Here is a 23,122-nt window from a genome sequence, read left to right on the forward strand (position 1 = left end):
GATGGGCATCCATTCAATTTCCAGTTTTTAGCCACTACAAAAAGGGTTGCCACAAACATTTTGGGTCCCTTTCCCTTCCTTAATATCTCTTTGGGATATAAGCCCACTAGTAACACATGGCTCAAAGGGTATGAACAGTTTGATAACTTTTTGACCATAGTTCCAAATTGTTCTCCAGAATGTTGGATCCATTCACACAACTCCACCAACAAGGCATCAGTGTCCCAGTTTTTCCACATCTCCTCTAGCATTCAGCATTATCTTTTCCTGTCATCTTAGCCAATCCGACAGATATATAGTGGTACCTCAGAGTTGTCTTAATTTGCATTTCTCTTTTCAATAGTGATTTGGAACACCCTTTCATATGAGTAGAAATAGTTTCAGTTTCATCATCTGAAAATTGTCTGTTCATATCCTTTGACCACTTACCATTTGGAGAATGGCTTGATTTCTTATAAATTAGCGTGGATGGGGGTGATTAGACTGGGCATAAACTGAAGGCCGGCAGCAGCAGCACAGTAGATAGAGTAAGGTAGGCAGCTTGCAGCTGAGCAGACTGGAGAGGGGTGTGGTATGATCTCAGCCATTTCTGTAGGGAGCTCTTTACTACAGTGTTGGCTACGTTGCCCTGGCAGCAAGCCAGTAGACCAGCAGAGAAGCTGTAAACACAGGAAGACTATAACCACGAAAAGCTATGGTCACTCAAGACCTGGCCACACCCATCCCAAGTATCAGAGTCTCAGGGCGCAGATGCAGCGCAGCCATTGCTGTCCTACTAGTGCCTCACTGCTTCCCCCTGCAGTCTGTAGGAAGCTCAGTAATACCATCCACACCCCCCCCCCCAAAAAAAAAAATCAGACTGCATTTGTTTTTCTTGTTTGTTTTATTTGTTTCTTCTTTGACAAAATGAGCAAAAAATTAAAATGGACTCTAACTATTGATAGCTTCTATATGGATAAAGAGCAGACTTTAAACCCTGAGGAGACTAAAAACAGACTGTCTCCAGATGAATCCCCAAAGGCAGATATGATCTAATCCTCAACACACTCATAGAAGAAATTAAAAAGGCTCTCACAAGAGAGCTAGAAGAAAATAGGAAAAGGACAGGGAAGCTTGGCAAGAGAGTCTGGATAAGTCATCTCATTCTTTTAAAGATAGAGTGGATAAAGAAATCAAATCCTCGAAAAACAGAATTAGTGAGTTGGAAAAAGAAAATAGCTCTTTAAAAAATAAAATTGGTGAAATGGAAAAAAATTCCATGGAACAAAACAACTCACTTTAAAACGCAATTGAACAATTAGAAAAAGATATTTAAAAAGTGAGTGAAGAAAATAACTCATTAAAAGTCAAAATCTAACATATGGAAATGAATGACTTGAGAAGACACCAAGAATCAGTCAAACAAAACCAAAAAAATGAAATAGAAAAAAATGCCAAATACCTTCTTGGGAAAACAACAGATCTGGAAAATAGATCTAGGAGAGACAATCTGAGAATTATTGGACTCCCTGAAAAATATGATGAAAAAAAGAGCCTGGACACTAGTTTCCAGGAAATTATCAAAGAAAACTGCCCAGATGTTATAGAAACAGGGGGTAAAATAAATATTGAAAGACTTCATCAGTCACCTACTGAAAGGGACCCTAAAATCAAAGCTCCAAGAAATATAGTGGCCAAATTCCAGAACTATCAGACGAAGGAAAAAATATTGCAAGCTACTAGAAAAAAATCAATTCAAATATAGAGGATCCACAGTAAGGATTACTCAGGATCTAGCAGCATCCACATTAAAGGATTGAAGGGTATTTGTTGGAATATGGAATATGATATTCCCAAAGGCTAAGGAACTTGGTATGCAGCCAAAAATAACTTACCCAACCAAAATGAGCATCTTTTTCCAGGGAAGAAGATGGACATTCAACGAAATAAGTGAATTTCATCTATTTTTGATGAAAAAAATGGAACTAAACAAAAAGTTTGATCTACAAATATAGAACTCAAGAGAAATCTAAAAAGGTAAAAAGAAATCTTGGGAACTATATTTCTGCTATAAAAACATATAAAGAACACATGTATACTTTGTTCTAGAAACTAGAGGTGGAAAGGAAATTGTACCTGGAAAAGGGTAAAGTGGGGGTACTACATCTCATGAAGAGGCAAAGGAAACCTATTATATCTGAGAGAAAGAATGGAGGGGGATGAACATAGTGTGTATCTTACTGCCATCAGAATTGGCTTAAAGAGAAAAATATTAGACATATTTGATTTATGGTGAAACTGCTCCCACCTCATTGAAAAGTGGGAGGGGAAAAGTGAAAAGGGAAGGAGTAAGCTAAGTGGAAGGGAATACAGAAATTGTGAGGAAAAGAGGTAAGATGGGGGAGGAACTCTAAGGTGGGGGGAGAGATACTAAAAAGGGAGGGCTATGAGAAGCAAGTGATGCTCACAAGTTTAATACTGGGGAGGGGGATAAGGGAGAAGGAAAGGAGAAAAGCATAAGCAGGGGTTAACAAGATGGCAAGTAATACAGAATTGGTCATTTTAACCACAAATGTGAATGGGGTAAACTCACCCATAAAAAGGAAGCAGTTAGCAGACTGGATTAAAAACCAGAATCCTACAATATGTTGTTTACAGGAAACACACTTGAAGCAGGGCGATATATACAGAGTAAAAGTAAAAGGTTGGAGCAGAGCCTACTATGCTTCAGGTGAAGTCAAAAAAGCAGGGGTAGCCATCCTGTTCTCAGATCAAGCAAAAGCAAAAATTTATCTAATTAAAAGAGATAAGGAAGGAAACTATATCTTGCTAAAGGTAGCATAGATAATGAAGCAATATCAATATTAAACATATATGCACCAAGTGATATAGCATCTAAATTCTTAAAAGAGAAATTAAGAGAGCTGCAAGAAGAAACAGACAGCAAAACTATAATTGTAGATCTCAACCTTGCACTCTCAGAATTAGGTAAATTAAATCACAAAAGAAAGAAGTCAAAGAGGTAAATAGAATACTAGAAAAGTTAGATATGATAGATCTTTGGAAAAAACTAAATGGAGACAGAAATAAGTACACTTTCCTTTCGGCATTTCATGGAACCTACACAAAAATTGAGCATATATTATGACATAAAGACCACAAATTCAAATGCAGAAAGGCAGAAATAGTAAACACATCCTTTTCAGATCATAATGTAATGAAAATTACATTCAATAAAAAGCCAGGGGAAAATAGACCAAAAAATAATTGGAAACTAAATAATCTCATACTAAAGAATGATTGGGTGAAAGAGCAAATGATAGACCCAAGAAAATGACAATAAGGAGAAAATCATACCAAAATGTGTGGAATACAGCCAAAGTGGTAATATGGGGAAATTTTATACCTCTACAGGCCTATTTGCATAAAATAGAGAAAGAGAAGGCCAATGAATTGGGCTTGCAACTAAAAATGCTAGAAAAGGAACAAATTAAAAAAAACCCAGTCAAACACTAAATTTGAAATTCTAAAAATAAAAGGAGAGATTAATAAAATTGACAGTAAAAAACTATTGAATTAATTAATAAAACTAAGAGTTGGTTCTATGAAAAAAACCAACAAAATAGATAAACCCTTAGTAAACCTGATTAAAAAAAGGAAAGAGAAAAATTAAATTGTTAGTCTTAGAAATGAAAAGGAAGAACTTACCACTAATGAAGAGGAAATTAGAGCAATAATTAGGAATTACTTTGCCCAGCTTTATACCAATAACTTCAATAACTTAAATGAAATGGAAGAATACCTTTAAAAATATAGCTTGCCCAGATTAACAGAGGAAGAAGTAAATTGGTTAAACAGTCCTATCTTAGAAAAAGAAATAGAACAAGCTATTAATTAACTCCCTAATTGGTATAGCGCTAAATAAATAGATTAGTTTAGGTAATATTGTCATCTTTATTATATTTGCTCGCCCTATCCAAGAGCATTTAATATTTTTCCAATTGGTTAGATCAGACTTAATTTGTGTGAAAAGTGGTCTGTAATTTTGCTCATAAAGTTTCTGATTTTCCCTTGGCAGATAGATTCCTAAATATTTTATATTATCAGTAGTTACTTTAAATGGAATTTCTCTTTGTAACTCTGACTGTTGGATTTTGTTAGTGATATATAAGAATGCTGATGACTTATGTGGGTTTATTTTATAACCAGCAACTTTGCTAAAGTTGTGGATTATTTCTAATAACTTTTTAGCAGAATCTCTCGGGTTCTCTAAGTATACCATCATGTCATCGGCAAAGAGTGATAATTTGGCTTCCTCATTGCCTATTCTTATTCCTTTAATCTCTTTCTCAGCTCTTATTGCTATAGCTAGCGTTTCTAATACAATATTAAATAGTAACGGTGATAGTGGGCAACCTTGTTTCACTCCAGATCTTATTGGGAATGGTTGCAGTTTGTCTCCATTACATATGATGCTTACTGATGGTTTTAAATAGATGCTGCTGATTATTTTAAGGAAAAGTCCATTTATTCCTATACTCTCAAGTGTTTTTAATAGGAATGGATGTTGGATTTTATCAAATGCTTTTTCTGCATCTATTGAGATGATCATATGGTTTTTGTTAATTTGGTTATTAACATGGCCAATTATATTGATAGTTTTCCTAATATTGAACCAGCCCTGCATTCCTGGTATAAATCCTACTTGATCATAGTGTATTATCTTGGAGATGATTTTCTGTAGTCTTTTTGCTAATATCTTATTTAAGATTTTAGCATCAATATTCATTAGGGAGATTGGTCTATAATTTTCTTTCTCTGTTTTCAGCCTACCTGGTTTAGGTATCAGTACCATGTCTGTGTCATAGAAGGAATTTGGTAGGACTCCTTCATTCCCTATTTTATCAAATAATTTATATAGCATTGGGGCCAATTGTTCTTTAAATGTTTGGTAAAATTCACATGTAAATCCATCTGGTCCTGGGGATTTTTTCTTAGGGAGTTGTTTAATTGCCTGTTCTATTTCTTTTTCTGAAATGGGACTATTCAAGCAATTTACTTCTTCCTCTGTTAGTCTGGGAAGTCTGTATTTTTGGAGGTAGTCATCCATTTCACTTAGGTTATCAAATTTATTGGCATAAAGTTGAGCAAAATAACTCCTTATTATTTCTCTAATTTCCTCTTCATTGGTGGAAAGTTCTCCCCTTTTCATTTTTAAGGCTACTAATTTCATTTTCCTCCCTCCTTTTTCTAATCAGATTTACCAAAGGCTTATCTATTTTATTGGCTTTTTCATAGAACCAACTCTTAGTTTTATTAATTAGTTCAATAGTTTTTATAACTCCTTTTAAGGTGACCAAAAAATGAAATATAGGAGAGTCCACAAATTGGAGAACAGATGAATAAGTTATGATATAGGTGATAGAAAACTATTGTGCTATAAGAAATGACAGTGATGATTTTAGAGAAAGCTGGGAAGACTTTCATGAATTGATACAGAGTGAATGGACAATTAGGAGGTGTAATGTATAGAGTGCTGGGTCTGGAATCTTGAAGATCCAAGTTCAAATTTTACCTCAAATACTTACTAGCTGTGTGATCCTAGGCAAGTCACTTAATCCTGTTTGCCTCAGTTTCCTCATCTGCAAAAATAGTTGGAGAAGGAGATGACAAACCAATATGTTTGCCAAGAAAACTCCAAATGGGGTCATGAAGAACATGTGACTGAAACATTTGAACAACAATAAAGTGAATGAAACAATTTATATGTTGAATGACTTAGGAAGTATAATGATGTACCACTAGTCTAGAGGACCAATAGATGAAATGTGTTACCCACTATCTGATAGAAAAGTGAAGAATAATATATATATATATATATAATTCATATATTTGATATCATTGATATCTATTTGATATCAATTGATAATTTTATACATATATATATATAATTGGGGAGAAGAATTGGAGTGGGGACATAGCCAATGTGGAAATCTGTTTTACTTGACTCTATATGTTTGTAACAGGCTTTATGGTAGGCTTTGGGAGGGTTTGGGAGTGGCAGGAAGAGTAAAAGACTTTTGCTTATTGAAAAAAATACAGAGTATTTAAAAAAAGAAAATAATGTTGATTTTATTATATACTTAGTCAAGTCAATAAGCATTTCTTAAATTTCTACAATATACCAGGTCAGAAATAATTTATTTTAATTTCTACAATTAAGTTTTTTTAGCTTGTAGAGAGATAAATCCATTCCATTTATTTAACTTAATAAAGGCTTATCTGTCCTCAACCTATCCCCTATCTTTCCTAGGAGCATTTCCTAAGGGTCTGAAAAGGTCTTCAGAAAAAAATATCATTTCTTAATATTTTTAGCAAAACTAAAAAAGAGGCTTCTAATTTTTTCCATATCAGACTAAAGTTTTAACCTAAGAGAAGAGAAATGGAATATTACTCTGAAATATGAAAATATCAATATGGCTCTTTTGGTGCCTCCATCTTTATCCTCTATTTGGAAAATCTCTAATTCTTCATCAACTATCTTGATTTTTAGTGGTCACATGATTTTTAAAATGAAGTAAAGTGAATGACAATAATACACTTTTTTTTTTTTTTTTTGCAGAGCAAAAGTATAAGAAAGCTATTCTATCCCATCATATATCCCACCCTCACCCCCATGTTCACTTACCACAACCTCCTCCTAAAATGGTTGAAAGGTCAAAGAATAAATTTTGTATTTGGAATTCATTAAAATCAGTTCTGCAAACAAATGAAGAAAATGGTAATAAGCACCAGGATTCATGACAGCTCTAAGTCTGATTTCAAAACACTGGTTTCCCACATCAATACAATGATTAGTCTCATATAGCATTGATCTCTGACCACAACAATGCCTGGGTCTATCTAGTCTCTGTTCTAATTTTTTATCTATACTACTACAAATCTCCAAAATCTGATCCAGTTTATCTTTCATCATGTTCACCTTAAGTTATATCAACAAAGATTGCAGTAGGAGCAATCAACTTCAGGTTGTCTGCCTCACCCAGAACTCATTTTTTTTTAAATAGTATTTTATTTTTCCATATACATGCAAAGATAGTTTTCAACATTCATGTTTGCAAAACCTTGTTTTCCAAATTTTTCTCCCTCTCTTCCTTCCCCAAGACACCAAGCAATCTGATATAGGTCGAATGTGTGCAATTCTTCTAAACATAATTCCATATTCATCATGCTATGCAAGAAAAATCAGGAAGTGAAAAAAACACAAGAAAGACAAAACAAACAAACAACAAAATCTTCTAGAACTCTTAATTTTGTTGGTCTTAGTAAGTTCTTGATCACATAGAAAGAAGGACATGGAATGTAGACCATGGCAAAAAAAATCTAACTTCATGCCAAGGGGGAGAATCAAGTAACAAAACCACATGCAACATCTTGTCCCATTTCTCAACTTTGACTTTCATCCTTGTCACAAACTTATTTGAGGAAAATACTGCTTTTTAGATACGATATCAAATATGAGAATTATGAAAATATCAATATGGCTCTTTTGGTGGCTCCATCTTTATTCTCCATTTGGGCAACTCTGCATCAATTATCCTGACTTTTAGTAGTCTCCTGATTTTTAAAATTAAGTAAAGTTAATGACAGTAATATACTTGAAGGAATACTTTTAGCAGTTGGTGACTCCTCAGACTTTCATAGGGTGAACATTTGAAAGCCAAGTTATACTGGGAAGGTATTTCATCTGATATGTTTTTCATAGACATGATTTTTTAGGATGTAGCATCTTGATTAAAGGATAAAAATCCAGAAAATTAAGTTGAAATTGTCTTCCTGAAGCCCAGCATGTCACTTCTATATCAATATAATAGATCTAGGTAAAGCCTGAAAATAGGGAGTATCCTCTCTAATGTTTCTAGATTACATTCCTTAGATTGTGATGACTGCGTATTTTAAAATCAGCCAGAGTCAGGAATTCAGGTTAAGGGAAAATCTTCAATCTTTATTCTCAGTAGAGGTGAAGAAGGATCGGAGTTGAAGGGGGATCAGAGGTGAATGGGGGGATCACAATCACAATGTGTGCAGCTGCAACAGGAAGCCAGCCAGCAGTCTCTTCCTGCCCGTCTGCCTCCACCCACCAAAATCATCATTTCCTATACAACACATCAGGACTTGCACAAAGAGTGGTCGGGGGCCATTCTTTCTCCAAGCATATATATTAATAGAGTATGGTCCAATTACTATTTAGCCTCACATGCTTGGGACCTCAGTGCATCAACTCGAGCTTCAGCCCATTACATTGGATATACTACTGAACAGAAATAGAATTTTGTCTTCAAAATCCTAATACAATGGAAGGAATAGGAAGCTGATTATTTTGGGTTATAGACTTCTAAAAAGAAGGAAGGAAACAAGCATTTATTAAGTGACTACTATATGGTAGGCATTGTGCTAATCACTTTACAAATATCTCATTAGGGATTTTTTCTTTCCTCCCTTCTTCTTTCCTTCTCTCCTTTTCTTTCTCCCTTCCTCTGTTCTTTCCTTTCCTTTCCTTTCTTTTCCCTTCCTTCCTTCCTTTCTTTTTTGTTTGTTTGTTTTGTGAGGCTATTGGGAGTAAGTCATTTGCTCAGAATCACACAAGTAGTAAGTGTTAAGTGCTGGATTTAAACTCAGATCCTCCTATTTTTAGGGTCAGTGCTCTACCCACTGCCAGCTAGCTATCCTTGAATTATTTACTTCTTAACCATTCTGTGCAGCTCTAAATATCATAAATAGATAGTTGTTACTTCCCATTGTTCAAATAAGACTATACTACTGACCTAAACTATGTCATCTATACATTAAAAAAACTTTTAAAAGATGATCACAATCATTTTCATTTCTTTTTGTACATAAAGAAAAAAAGTGCTCTTTCCACATCATACTAGTTTCTGAAAGGTTTTGGGATCTCAGTTCTTCTCACTGTAGGAAGCTTCGTTCATTCCTTAAAGATCTCCTACTTTAAAGGCTCAATTATAGAATCTTAGAACTGGAAGGAACTTTCAAAGATCATCTAGTTCAGGCTTCTTTACCTTTTCTGTGACAAGGATCCTTTGGCACTCTGGTGAAGTCTATGGACTCAGAAGAATGCTTTTAAATGTATAAAAATAAAATAAAGAATTATAAATGAAAGCAATTATATTTCAACTTATAAAAACATTAAAAATGGAAAAGTTCATAGATCTCTACTTAAGAACTCAGATCTACTGCAACTTTCTTATTTTGTAGATGAAAAAACTGAGACACAGAGAGGCTTACATGATATCTACACTGAAAATAGTAAAAAGGGCAGAAACCCACATCTTGTAATTTGGGGTTTGTAATAAGAGTCAAAGCACTTAAGTCCAAATTTTTCTTCTACGGTGTAACTAGGGAAGACATTCAACCTTTCTAGGTTTCCTTGATTTGTAGGTCTAATCATGCTATCCCACCATATCTCCACTTTCTCTAATTGTAGAACTACTTTCCTTTGGAAGTTTCAAAGTTGGGAGAATAAACTTAGTATATAAAAATATGTTTTCTTAAGCTTTTTTGTATCATGTTGCTTTGGCAGTCTGGTGAAGCCTATGGACCCTTTCACATAATATTTGAAAATACACAAAATATGTACTGATTCAGTCATTCTGGAGAATAATTTGGAACTATGCCCAAAGGGCTATCAAACTGTGCATAACATTTGATCCAGTGATGTCTCTATTGGGCTTATGTCCCAAAGAGATATTAAAAAAAAAAGAAAAAAGGAGTCATGTGTGCAAAAATGTAGCAGTCCTTTTTATAGTGGCAAGGAACTGAGCATTAAGTGGATGTCTATCAGTTGGGGAATGGCTGAATCAGCTAGTATATGAATGTGATGGAATATTATCATTCTATAAGAAATCATCAGCAGGATGATTTCAGAAAGGCCTGGAGAGACTTACACGAACTGATGCTGAGTGAAATGAGCAGGACCAGGAGATCATTATATACTTCAACAACAATACTATATGATGACCAGTTCTGATGGACCTGGCCATCCTCAGCAATGAGATCAACCAAATCATTTCCAATAGAGCAGTAATGAACTGAACCAGCTACGCCCAGAGAAAGAACTCTGGGAGATGACTAAGAACCATTACATTGAATTCCCAATCCCTATATTTATGCCGACCTGCATTTTTTATTTCCTTCACAAGCTAATTGTACACTATTTCAGAGTCTGATTCTTTTTGTACAGCAAAATAACAGTCTGGTCATGTAAAAAAAAAAAGAAAAGAAATCATCAGCAGGATGATTTCAGAAAGGCCTGGAGAGACTTACACAAGCTGATACTAAGTGAAGTGAGTAGAATCAAGAGAACTTTGTACAAAGCCACAAAATTATATGATCAATTCTAATGGACTTGGCTCTTTTCAACAATAAGATAATTCAGCCCAATTCCAATAGACTTGTGATGGAGAGAGCCATCTGCATCCAGAGAGAGGACTGTGGGGACAGAACGTGGATCACAACAGAATTTTCACCTTTTTTGTTGTTTGCGTGCCTTTTTTTTCTTTCTCACATTTTTTAATCTTTTTTCATCTGTTTTTTCTTGTGCAGCATAACAAACATGGAAATATATTTAGAATTGCCCAGTTTAACCTATATTGGATTACTTGCTGTCTAGGGGAGAGGGGGAAGAGGAAGGGAAAGAGGAAAATGTGGTCCTCACAGCAACCCAATGAGGTGCTATCATAAACACTTTTTTAAAAATTATTTTTAAATTTTTTTTTACTATGCTTTTTATTTACATATGCATGGGTAAGTTTACAGCGTTGACAATTGCCAAACCTTTTGTTCCAATGTTTCCCCTCCTTCCCCCATCCCCTCCCCCCGATGGCAGGTTGACCGATACATGTTAAGTATGTTAAAGCATATTATCATAACACTTTTTTACAGATGAGGAAACTGAGGCTGAAGGAAGTCAAGTGACTTTCCTGGGATCATATAGCTGGTAAATGTGTGAGGCAGGTTGTGAAACCACGTTTTCCTGACTAGCATTCAAGTCATTGCGTAACTTAAGGGCCTAATTATAAAAACTGTTTTAAAAAGAAAAAGTTCATGGGTTCTTAGGTTAAGAATGTTCACGGTCAGGCCTGCGAGGACACGTGACCGGACACGTGACCCCGTATACAGCCCGTCATCAGGCAAAGCCAAAGGCAGCAAAGAGTAATATTAATGGCACTGCGGTGCAGAAGACCGCGAGGGATCGAGCGGTACCCAAACTCAGGGCTGGTTGCTCAATCCCCCCTTAGTCCCGCCCCTAGAGGAGGAGGGTTGTGTAGAAACTGCCAATCTCCTCTGCAGAGAATGAGAGCCACGCCCATCATGGGGGGGGGAGAGAGAGAGACACGTCTGGGGAATTTAGGCGGTCTCACTCAAGAGGACGCCCTACAATTGGCTGGCCTGGCAGCGGCGGGTGACGAGGCGGTGTCAGGATTGGCGGAAGAGGGGGTCTACGAGCAGGCGGAGGGGCGGAGCAGGGCTTCTGTAGGCTTGGGTTTTGAGGCAAGCATTGGGCGCCCTTCTCCGTGCTTTGTGGCTGCCTTGGAGGAGGGCTTTTAGGGTTCGGAGGAGTGGGGGTGGGGATTGTGAGCGAGTCGGGAGACTCCCGGGAAAGTTGTTCTAGCTTTAGTTCCACGGGGACGGGCGGGCTGGGGAGGAGTGACCGGAAAGAAGACTAAGATTGACCGGAAGTGAGGCCTGTGCTGGGGAAGAGAAGAGCGCAGGCCCCGAGGGGTGGGATACTTGTGGGGAGGGTTGGGGGTGGGGTGGGGTGGGTGGGAAGCTAGAGGACCCGAAGCTAGAGCTACGAGGCGGGGGGCAGGGCCGGGGCGGGGTGGGGGGGCAAGCGGAGCGATCCGGGATTTGTGTGTCTTCTCTGGAAGAGCCCCCGGGAGCTTCGCCCCTTCTCCGGGGCCAGCAGCCAGACGGGGCGGGGGTGCTCGGAGTCCGGGGAGGGGCAGCCCGGGGCAGAAGGCCGAAGGTGGGGGTCGGGGTGGGCGTGGGCGGACTTTCCTCTAACCTTGGTCTGCTGGAGCGGAACCACATCCCGCCGCCGCCGTCGGCCCTCGCAAAGTCCCCGCTTAGCGCCAGCGAGGCCAGTGTCTGCAGGGCGCCCTTTGGAAGCAGGCGGGATGGCTTGGGCCCTGAAGCTGCCGCTGGCCGACGAGGTGATCGAGTCCGGGCTGGTGCAGGACTTCGACTCGAGCCTGTCTGGGATCGGCCAGGAGCTGGGCGCGGGGGCCTATAGCATGAGGTGAGTGATCTGGCCTCGGTGCCGGACCCCGGCGGGCACAAAAGGCCTCCCTGAGAAAGTATCTTAGGGTGAGAATGGAGGATATTTTGTGCGGGGATGGGAACTGAAGCTCCGACCGACGCTCTGTGTGTGTGTGTGTGTGTGTGTGTGTGTCTTTCTCTTTCTCTCTTCTCTCGCTCTCTGCTCTCCCTCTGCTCACTCGCTCTCGCGCTCTCTGCTCTCTTTCTCTCTCTCTGCTCTTTCTTCTCTCTCTCTCCCCTTTATCTTCTTTCTTTTTCTTCTCTGCCTCCCTCTCTCCCTTTCTTTTCCCTCTTTTTGTCCCTCTCCTTCCCTTTTCTTCTCTCTTCCTATTTTTTCTTTATCTTCCTTCCTCTGTCCCCTGTCTTTCCTCTTTCACTGCTTTCCTGTATCCCCATTTCTCTCCTATTCCTTCTCTCCTCTCCTCCTTTGCTCTCCCCCTTTCCCTTTTCTCATCTTTTTCCCGTTTTCTTTCCTCTCCCGTTCTGTCTCCTTCCCTCTTCTCTCTCTCCCTTCTCTCGCCCTTTTCTCCACACTGACGTTGTTTGGACAGGGTAGCCTTAATCAAAATGGTGAAAAAGCTGCTTGGTTTTGAAATTTAGCGGGGTTGTGGCCGGTGTGTGTATACTTTGGTTAGCAGAGCTGGGGTTGGGATTGGGTTTGTGTGCAGGTGCTGCTGCTTGGGAGTTAGACACACAGTAGTAACCACTTAGTAAATACTTGTTGAAAGGAAATGAAATTTCTACTACACCTTAATGGAAAGCAGATCCACTCACTACATGGGGTAGGCAAATTATGTTAAACGTATAATTTTAAAAACTTATGACATGTTTTTTTTTTATTATCACTGAAACTTCCTACTCCAAATCTTCCCAGAGCAACGTCCCTTATAACAAAGAATTTTTAAAAGTTCAACAAAACTAGCTAATGTGACCCCCAAAAATCTAGCATTATATGTCTTGTTCCATACTCTTAATCCCTCCTACCTTTGCAAAAAATCAGGGGAAGGTATTTTTTTATCCCTTCTTTGGGGTCAATCTTGGTCATTATAAATTTATATAATTATATTAATGACTTATAATTCAGTTTCAATTGCTTTGTTTCCATTTTCATTGTTGTAGTTATATAGTGGTTTTCCAGGTTTAATTTCACTTTTCATCATTTCATATTTCTTTCCAATATTTCTTTGTATTTATCATCTTCATCATTTCTTACAGTACAGTGATTCCATCACATTGTATTTCATATTTAATTTCACTTTTCATCATTTCATATTTCTTTCCAATATTTCTTTGTATTTATCATCTTCGTCATTTCTTACAGTACAATGATTCCATCACATTGTATTTCATTTTGCCTGAGCTCATGGAAGTCTTTTCAGGTTTTCTGAGAGAATCCTGCTCATCATTTCTTATAGCACAATAGTATTCCATCATAATTCCATACCACAATTTATTCAGTCATTTCCCAATTGATAGGTATCTTCTCAATTAACAGTTCTTTGCCCCCAGAAAAGAGTTGCTATAAATATTTTTTGTATCTATGAATTCTTTTCCTCCTTGTTTTTTCTCTCTTTTGGGATACAGACCTAGCAGTGGCCTTGCTAAGTCAAAGGGTATGCATGATATTATATAGCTCTTTGGGCATAGTTCCAAATTGCTCTACAAAATGGTTGAATTAGTTCACAGCTCCAACAATGAGATATTAATGCTCATTTTTCTCACACTCTCTCCAACATTTGTCACTTGTCATGAAATTTTTTTTACTTCTTTATTTCTCAACCAAGTAAGCATTATATTGTGATTACTCTACACCAGGCACTGAGGATAAGAAGACAGAAACAAAATATTTCCTTCACTCAGGAGGCTTATAAAGCAGGGGAAGGGAACGTCTTGTCCTCATAAGGCCTGTGAAATCATTTACTAAGGCAATCACAGGTGATGTCCTCAAAACTATGTACAACAGTCTCCCACTGCTTGACTTATATAAGTTGATAAATTTATATGACCTACGAATGATGTTATAAATATCCAAATGGCCTTTGGCAGCAAAAAAAAAAAAAAAGTTCCCCATCCCTGTTATAAAGGGAGAAATAACAGGGGTACATTCAAATAATTTTGGGAAGAATGCATTAACAGCTAGGAGGATGAGGAAGATTCTTGAACTAGAGATCCTTGGAGACCAAGATTGTCTCTGTCAAGCTGAGACCTGTTAAAGACAGGCCTAAAAAGGCCAAGGACTCCCACGGCAGTTGTGCTGATTGTATTTTACAGTTGGGCCCAGATGGTTCTGGAAAAGAGAATAAAGCTGGTGACATTGCAAAGCCCTTCCTTAAGTACAACTTACTTGGCATGTCATGGCATCCCCTCCTTGATGTCATAGGCCTCTTTGAGAACAAAGGACAAACAACAATTTGCTAAGAGTCTTAAGGTAAGAAAGGAGAACATTTCAGGCATGTGAGCAGTCAGTGCAAAGGCATTGTGATGAGAAATGAAGTGTCACATATGAGGAATAGCAAAAATGTATAAACCAATTAAATTATGGCAGCAAAAGCAAGAGATAATGAGAGTTTGAACTAGGTGATGGCTTCATAGAGGAAAAGAAGGGGGGATGTATGCCAGAGATATTGTGGAAATAGAAACAAGGTTTGAAAACTAATTGGATGCATATAGGGAATAAGAATTGAGTTGGATGGATCCTTGAGATATTTAATTTAGAATGTGCATTTGGTACTGTGAGGTGGCATTGGAACTCAAGAGAGAGTCCCAACAGAATGTATAGACTAGGAGTCATCTGCATAAAGAATAATGCTTAAACCCATAGAATTTCAGAGATTACTGAATAAAAGTAGAGAAGATGGTCTAGGACAGACTTGGCACAATTTAAGGCAATGATGTGGATAATTATATCATTAGATATTGATGTTGAATAGGACATTGAATAGCAGCATTCAGACAGATAAGAAAACCAAAAGAGATTTGTTACATGACAAATTTAGAGAAAAATCAAAGTACTGGTGCCAAGTTGTTCCTAGGATGATTGAACCACTTCAGAACTCCACTACTAACAGTTTCTTTCAACAGTTGCTATTTTTCTCTTATCATCTTTGGCATTTTGATGGATGAGCAATATACCCTGGAGCTTGTTTTAATTTGCATTCCTCTAATTATTAGTGATTTGGAACATTTTTTCATATGATTGTTGATATTTTGTTTTTCTTCTTTTGAGACTTTCTGTTCATATATATTTTTTTAATTATAATAACTTTATTGACAGAACCCATGCCAGGGTAATTTTTTACAACATTATCCCTTGCATTCACTTCTGTTCCGATTTTTTCCCTCTCTCCCTCCACCCCCTTCCCTAGATGGCTGGCAGTCCTATATATATTAAATATGTCACAGTATATCCTAGATACGATATATGTGTGCAGAACCGAACAGTTCTCTTGTTGCACTAGGAGAATTGGATTCAGAAGGTAGAAATAACCCAGGAAGAAAAATAAAAATGCAAACAGTTTACATTCATTTCCCAGTGTTTCTTTGGGTGTAGCTGCTTCTGTCCATTATTGATCAATTGAAGCTGAGTTAGGTCTCTTTGTCAAAGAAATACACTTCCATCAGAATACATCTTTATATAGTATTGTTGTTGAAGTATATAATGATCTCCTGGTTCTGCTCATTTCATTTAGCATCAGTTCATATAAGTCTCTTCAAGCCTCTCTGTATTCATCCTGCTGGTCATTTGTTACAGAATAATAATATTCCATAACATTCATATACCACAATTTACCCAACCATTCTCCAATTGATGGGTATCCATTTATTTTCCAGTTTCTAGCTACTACAAACAGGGCTTTGGCACATAGAGGTCCCTTTCCCTTCTTTAGTATCTCTTTGAGGTATAAGCCTAGTAGTAGCACTGCTGGATCAAAGGGTATGCACAGTTTGATAACTTTTTGGGCATAATTCCAGATTTCTTTCCAGAATGGTTGGATTCGTTCCCATTTCTGTTCATATTTTTGCCACTTGTTCTTATATATTTGTATAAATTCTTTAAGGAAGCTAGATAGTGGATAAAGTTCTGGGCCTGAAGTCAGGAAAATGTATAAATCTGATCTCATATACTTCTTAGCTATGTGTGACCCTGGGTAAGTCACTTAACCCTGTTAACAATTGTTATCTGTAAAATAAGTTGGAGAAGGAAATGGCAATATCTTTGCCAGGAAAACCTCAATTGGGATCATGAAGAGTTGGACATGACTGAAATACAACAAATAAGTTTTTTTTTAAGTAGTTGGAACATAAGAATTTTATCAGAGAGATTTTTATAATTAAAGCTTTTTATTTTCAAAACATACATGGATAATTTTTCAATCTTATGCAAAATTGCAAAACCTTGTGTTCCAATTTTCCCTCCTCTTCCCCCATTCCCTTCTCTGGATATTAAGTAATCCAGTATATGTTAAATATCGTAGAAATATATGTTAAATCCAATATATGCATACATATTGTGCAATTATCTTGCTGCCCAAGAAAAATCAAATCAAACGGAAAAAAATGAGAAAGAAAATAAAATGTAACCAAACAACAACAAAAAGAGTGAAAATGCTATGTTGATGCATACTTAGTTCCCATAGTCCTCTCTCTGGGTGCTCGCTTTGTCACAAGATCATTGGAACTGGCCTGAATCATCTCACTGTTGAGAAGTGACATGTCCATCAGAATTGATCATTGTATAATCAATGATCTCCTGGTTCTGCAATGAGATTTTCCATGAAGATTTTTCCTTATTTTATATTGTTTTTCTTTTGATTCTAACTGATTGTTTTGCATCTGCAATTTTCTAGCTTTGTTATAACTTGTCAGTTTTGTTTCATGGTCATCTTATTTACCAGAATTCTCTGCATCCATTGTTGTGAAAGGTATCTCCTAGTGAAAGTTTTTTTTTTAAGGATGGAGGAACCAGTAGATGAGAGAGATTGAACATGAGATATATAGGGTATGTCAGAGAGATAGGCAAGAGAATAAGAACAAGGGGTTATGTGGAAGGATGGGACAGACACCACAGTAGAGGAGAAGAGACTGGGGAAGGGGAATAGTGCCAATGGTTGTGAGATGGAGAAAAGAGCATTTACATCCCTTGAGAGTGCCATGGGAAATGAGGCAAAAAGGGAAGGCCTGGAGCAGGCATCGTCTGAGTAGGATAAAAACTCAATTACATTGTTTATAAAGTGTTACACAGAGTTGTTAAGATTCCTCATCTATCCTGCAAAAATTTAGTCTATCTAGAAGTATCTGGACTCTGTGGCTACTGACCCCTAACCCTATATAGCAGGGCTCATACCCTAGGGTCCATGGACAACCCCTTCACCCACACTTACACTCTGGCCAAGGAATTCATAAATTTGGATGGGAAAAAAGATCATATTTTAATTTTCACTAACCTCTAACTGAAATTTAGCAGTCATTCAGTAAGCTTTTATAAAGTTCCTACTATGGGCCAGGTGTTATGCTAGGGGTAGGAGATAGAAAAATAAAAGACAGTACCTACTTTTAGGGACTCCCCAATTTAATAGAGGAGACAACATGCAAACAACTGAACAAACAAAATACACATGAGATAAATTTGGAGATAATCCACAGAGGGAAGGCAGTAGAATTAAGGGGAATTGGGAAAGGCTTCCTCTAAAAAGTAAGATTTTAACCAGCACTTGAAGGAAGCCAACTATGTGAAGATAAGAAGGGAGAGCCTCTAGTCCAGGTATGGAGAACTGTCAGTGAAATGGCTGGAATTGGAATTAGGATTGTTTTGTTCAAGGAATAATAAAAATCATAGGAAATGTAGGGAGGGAAGGGAGTATGTAAGGACTGACTGGGGGAGTGGGGCAGGTTATGGAAAGGCTTTGAATGCCAACAGAATTTTATCTTGGAGGTAATAGTGAGCTACTGGAGTTTTCTGAGAAGGGGAATAACATGGTCAGATCTGTGCTTTAGAATGATTACTTAAAGGAGTCCATAATACCAAAAAAAAAAAAAAAGGTTAAGAAACCTTGTTTTATAGAATTTTTTCTAGGGGAAAATATGTTATAAGTTATTACTGGGGAGCCTAGGAACATGTGTGTTTTAAAATAATAAGCCATATACGTATGTAAAAATAAAGCCTGACCTATGCATCTGTTTTCCTGGCTATTAAGAAATAGTATTGAAATGTAATTGGCTTCAGATTTGAATTATCCCTTTGGACAATTAATTTTGGGCTGCTCACCAAGTATCTCTTTGTCTTGCCGTACTCACTTCTAAAAAGAGAATATTAATGATTGTACATAATACCTGTTTTGAGGGTATCAAATGAAAATATCTGCTTAATAACTTATCTTTTATAGGACAAGGGAATAATCTGCCTTAGAAAAAAGAATAGTTACCTGTAGCTTTCTGCCTTTGTAATTAGGAAAGAAAGTCATGACAGGGGCTAAGGATTGGGGGAGGGGATTGAGAGGGAGAATGGTGGAAACTTCCATATGAAATAAGATCAGAACTCCCAGGGAAGATTGGCTTCCATTTTCCTGAGGCAGTCTTTTGAGACAGTCCTTTGAATATAGGTCCTTGACTGTCAAAAAGGCTTAGGAGTAAATATGGTTGGATGGCAATACCCAGTTGTATATATTGTGCTAAGTGTACATTAGATAAAGAATTGCTTTTTTAATGATAATTTCCAAATCCTCTGTATTTCTTTTTCATGACGTTTAATTTCCCAGTTTAATATGAAATTAATTAGAAGTTCATTTTAACTAGAACAACAGTTAAACAGTATTTAATTGTTATTTAAATAAAAATATGCTAGGATATGAATTGTATATATAGAACTTTTAGTATCTTATTACATGAACAGGACTGACTGGGCTGATCTGGTAGCTAGGATTTGAATTTTGAGAAAGTGAAGCACTCCTGCATAGACCATTCAGCAGTTAACATAGAGGTTTAATTCAAAGTAGCCTAAAACTTCAACAAGAAATCAGTACTTGCAGCCCTTAGTTTGAGTGATTTGGCAGACTCTTTGTCTAATTCACAGTACAAGTTGTGGTGGTTGATGGAACACTTGCCAAATATGAAAGGCCCCGATCACATGGATGGATCTCAAGTATGCCCTTGGAAATGATCAGGGAGATGTTTGTGGTAGAGTGGCTAGGTGGTGAAATGGATAGAATGCTAGAACTAAAGAAAGGAAATCTGAATTCTTGTCCTGCCTTAGACACTATCTATGATCCTGGGCAGGTCACTTAACTTTTTTCTAATTCAGATAATCCATCTTAAAAATAGGGATGATAAGAATACCTACCTCACAAGATTGTAGTAAAGATTAAATTTCTCACACATACACAGCATTTTACAAACCTTTAAGGACTGTGATTACTGTTATTATTGGGCTTTATTCCTTTAGGTCTTGGTTACAACTTTCTTACCTATTAGGGAAAGAACTAGCTTAAACTACATTGTATTGATGTTCCCTAATGAATTTTCCACACAAAAGAAAGTTGAACTGCTAGCCTCAGCTCACTGTCCTACAGATTTACAAGTATAATTTTAGTATTATCATCTGTTCAGAACTAATTTTTAATGAGAAAACATTTCCGTTAAAGTTTTCCCCTCCAAAAATTCTTACTTAACATCTAGTACTCTTAGGTAATGTGAGCATTTGAAAATTTGACAAGCATCAATCACCATAAACAGTTTTATATACAAAGAACAGGAAAAATAGATTGTGGAATTATAAGTCTATCACTTACTGCTTTAATATATACATATATATGCATATAAAATTTACATGTTATATAAAATTTATAAAACACATATATTTACACCTGTATATATACATACATGTGTATATGTATAAATTCAGCATTTTAATTCTGAATCTGCCCTTGATATTTTTATGTCTTCCTCTGAACTAGTTCTGTTCTAACCTCTAGGTGATATAAAGAGGACACTGAACTTTGAGTCAAGAAATTTGATTTAAAATCTTTATTCAGACTAACTCACCTGGGATCCTGGATAAATCTTATAATCTATCTGTAGTCTCAATTACTTCCTCTGTAAAAGAGGTTGATGGTAGCACTTAACCTTAGAGGGTTATTTTGAGATTCAAAGGAGATAATGTAAATCTTAGCATAATATGTAAATACCAGTTATTAATTTTATATGTTTCATTGCTTCATTTTTTTCCTTTTTCATGTAAAAAAATTGGTATTATTATTTTTAGGTATTTGTTATTTTTAGTTTGAGCTCTAGACTTGGAGTCTAAAGGCCTGAATTTAAATCCATCCTCAGGCATTTACTATCTGTGTGATCCTGGGGGAGTCACTTAATTCTGTTTGCCTCAGTTTCCCATCTGTACAATGAGTTGGAGGAGAAAATAGCAAACCATTCCACTGTCTTTGCCAGAATACCCCAAATGAGGTTATGAAGCATCAGACTTGACTGAACAATAACAAAACATTGCTATTACTAATCTCCATTCTTTATTCCAAAAAAAAAATCCCTTCCTTGTAACAAATAAGCATGTTCAGGTCAAAGAAATGCACACGTTGGTCTTGTTTGAAAAGGTTTATCATGTTTTGCACCTCTAGTGGACCTCTAATAGGGGTTGGGAAGCATGCTTTGTATTAGTTTCCTGGTTAATTATTGGATTGATCAGACTTCTTAAGACTTTCGAGGTTTTATTTATTTATTACACTGTTGTAATCATTATATGAATTAGTCTTTTGGTTTTGCTCACTTTCAGTGTTAGTTGATATAATAATATTCCATTACATCATATATCATGATTTGTTCAACCATTCCTTGATTGATAGGCAACCCTTTCAAATGTTTTTAAATTTTTGTTCTAGATGAATTTCATAACATGTTTTAAGCTTTGTAATCCTTTGGTAATTTGGTATGTTATTGAAGAAGTAAGTAAATTTAACTTAGATAGTATTATTGCCTTGCATAACCTTGTGTTGCAAAATTTCCCCTCCTTTACCCCACCCCTCCCCTAAATAGCAAGCAATACAATATATGGTATACATGTTAAAATATTTGTTAAATCCAATATGTGTAAACCTATTTATATAAGTATCTTGCTGCACAAAAAAGTCAGATCAAAAAGGAAAGAAAATGAATAAGAAAACAAACTGCAAACAACAACAAAAAGAGTGAGAATGTTATGTTGTGATCCAAAACTAAGTTCCCATAGTTCTCTCTGTGGGTGTATATGACTCTCTCCATCACAAGATCATTGACATTGAAACTGGCCCTCAGTCATCTCATTGTTGGAAAGATCCATGTCCATCAGAATTGATCATTGTATAATCTTGTTGTATACAGTAATCTCCTGATTCTGCTCATTTCATTTAGCATCAGTTTATGTAAGTCTCTCCAGGCCTATCTAAAATCATTCTATTGATTGTTCCTTATAGAACAATTGTATTGTCATTATTTTGAATAAAATTTTCATCTTTTCAAAACAATATTTTTCAAAATACATGTAAACATAGTTTTCAGTATTCATCCTTAGAAAGGGTATTCTATATTTTTCTCCCTCCTTCCCCCTCTCTCTCTTTCCTTAAACAGTAAGTAATCCAGGTGAAAAATTGGAACAAGAGGTTTGGCAATTGTTAATGCTGTAAAGTTACCCATGTATATATCCTGTAAATAAAAGGCTATTAAAAAAAAAAAAAACAGTAAGTAATCCAATATGGGTTAAACTAGGCAATTCTTCTAAACATATTTCCATATTTATCATTCTGAACAAGAAAAATCAGATCAAAAAGGGGGGGAAATGAGAGGGAAAAAACCAACCAAACAACAACAAAAAAAGTGAAAATACTAGGTTGTGATCCACACTCCGTCTCCACAGTCCTCTCTCTGGGTATAGATGGCTTTGTCCATCACAAGTCTGTTGAAATTGGTCTGAATCACCTCATTGTTGAAAAGAGCCCAGGCCATCAGAATTGGTCATATAATCTTGTTGCTGTGTACAAATTTCTCTTAATTCTACTCACTTCACTTAATATCAGTTTGTGTAAGTCTCTGCAGGCCTCTCTGAAATCCTGCTGATCATTTCTTGTGGAACAATAATATTCCATAATTTATTGAGCCATTCTCCAATTGATGGGCATCCACTCAATTTCCAGTTCCTTGGTACTACTACAAAAAGGGCAGCTACAAATATTTTTGCACATGTAGGTTCTCTTCCATTTTTTATGATCTACTTGGGGTACAGGCCTAGTAGAAACACTGTTGGATCAAAAAGATATGCACAATTTGATAGACCTTTAGGCATAATTCCAGATCACTCTCTAGAATAGTTGGATCAGTTCACAACTCCACCAACAATATGTTGGTGTCCTGGTTTTCCCACATTACCTCCAACATTTATCATCTTTTCCTGTCATCTTAGCCAATTGAAGAGGTGTGAAGCAGTACCTCAGAGTTGCTTTAATTTGCAATTCTCCAATAATATGATCATTTTGCAGAACATCTAGCATTTCTTCTTTATAAAAAATACTGATTCTTTGTTTAAGATAAATGCTATTTTCCATATAAATAAAGGATCTTTTTATTGTTTTAAAAAAGCATATTTGTAAAAAGTTTTTTTCTATATATGTTGACATTGTGTGGGTTTATTTTATTTTTTTAATAAAATTATTTTTTAATGTTTAAAGTTTTGCTAATATTGAAACAACTCTGCATTCCACATATAAGGCTAACCTGGCCATAATGATTTAAAAAAAAAACAAACCCAATATGTTCCTCTAGTCTCTTT

General features: G+C 36.5%; 1 protein-coding gene across 1 annotated transcript in view; it reads left to right on the forward strand.

Moving 5' to 3' along the window:
* Positions 1 to 11,980: 11,980 nt before the first annotated feature.
* Positions 11,981 to 23,122, forward strand: part of TFCP2 (transcription factor CP2) — a 62,136-nt gene continuing 50,994 nt past the window's right edge. Inside the window, exon 1 of the mRNA XM_031937880.1 lies at positions 11,981 to 12,298. Within this exon, the coding sequence (XP_031793740.1) occupies positions 12,177 to 12,298 (122 nt within the window). The 5' untranslated portion in view covers positions 11,981 to 12,176. The remainder of the gene's footprint in view (positions 12,299 to 23,122) is intronic.

Source organism: Sarcophilus harrisii, chromosome 5 (genome assembly GCF_902635505.1).
Source record: "Sarcophilus harrisii chromosome 5, mSarHar1.11, whole genome shotgun sequence".
In the NCBI taxonomy this organism is placed as follows: domain Eukaryota; kingdom Metazoa; phylum Chordata; class Mammalia; order Dasyuromorphia; family Dasyuridae; genus Sarcophilus; species Sarcophilus harrisii.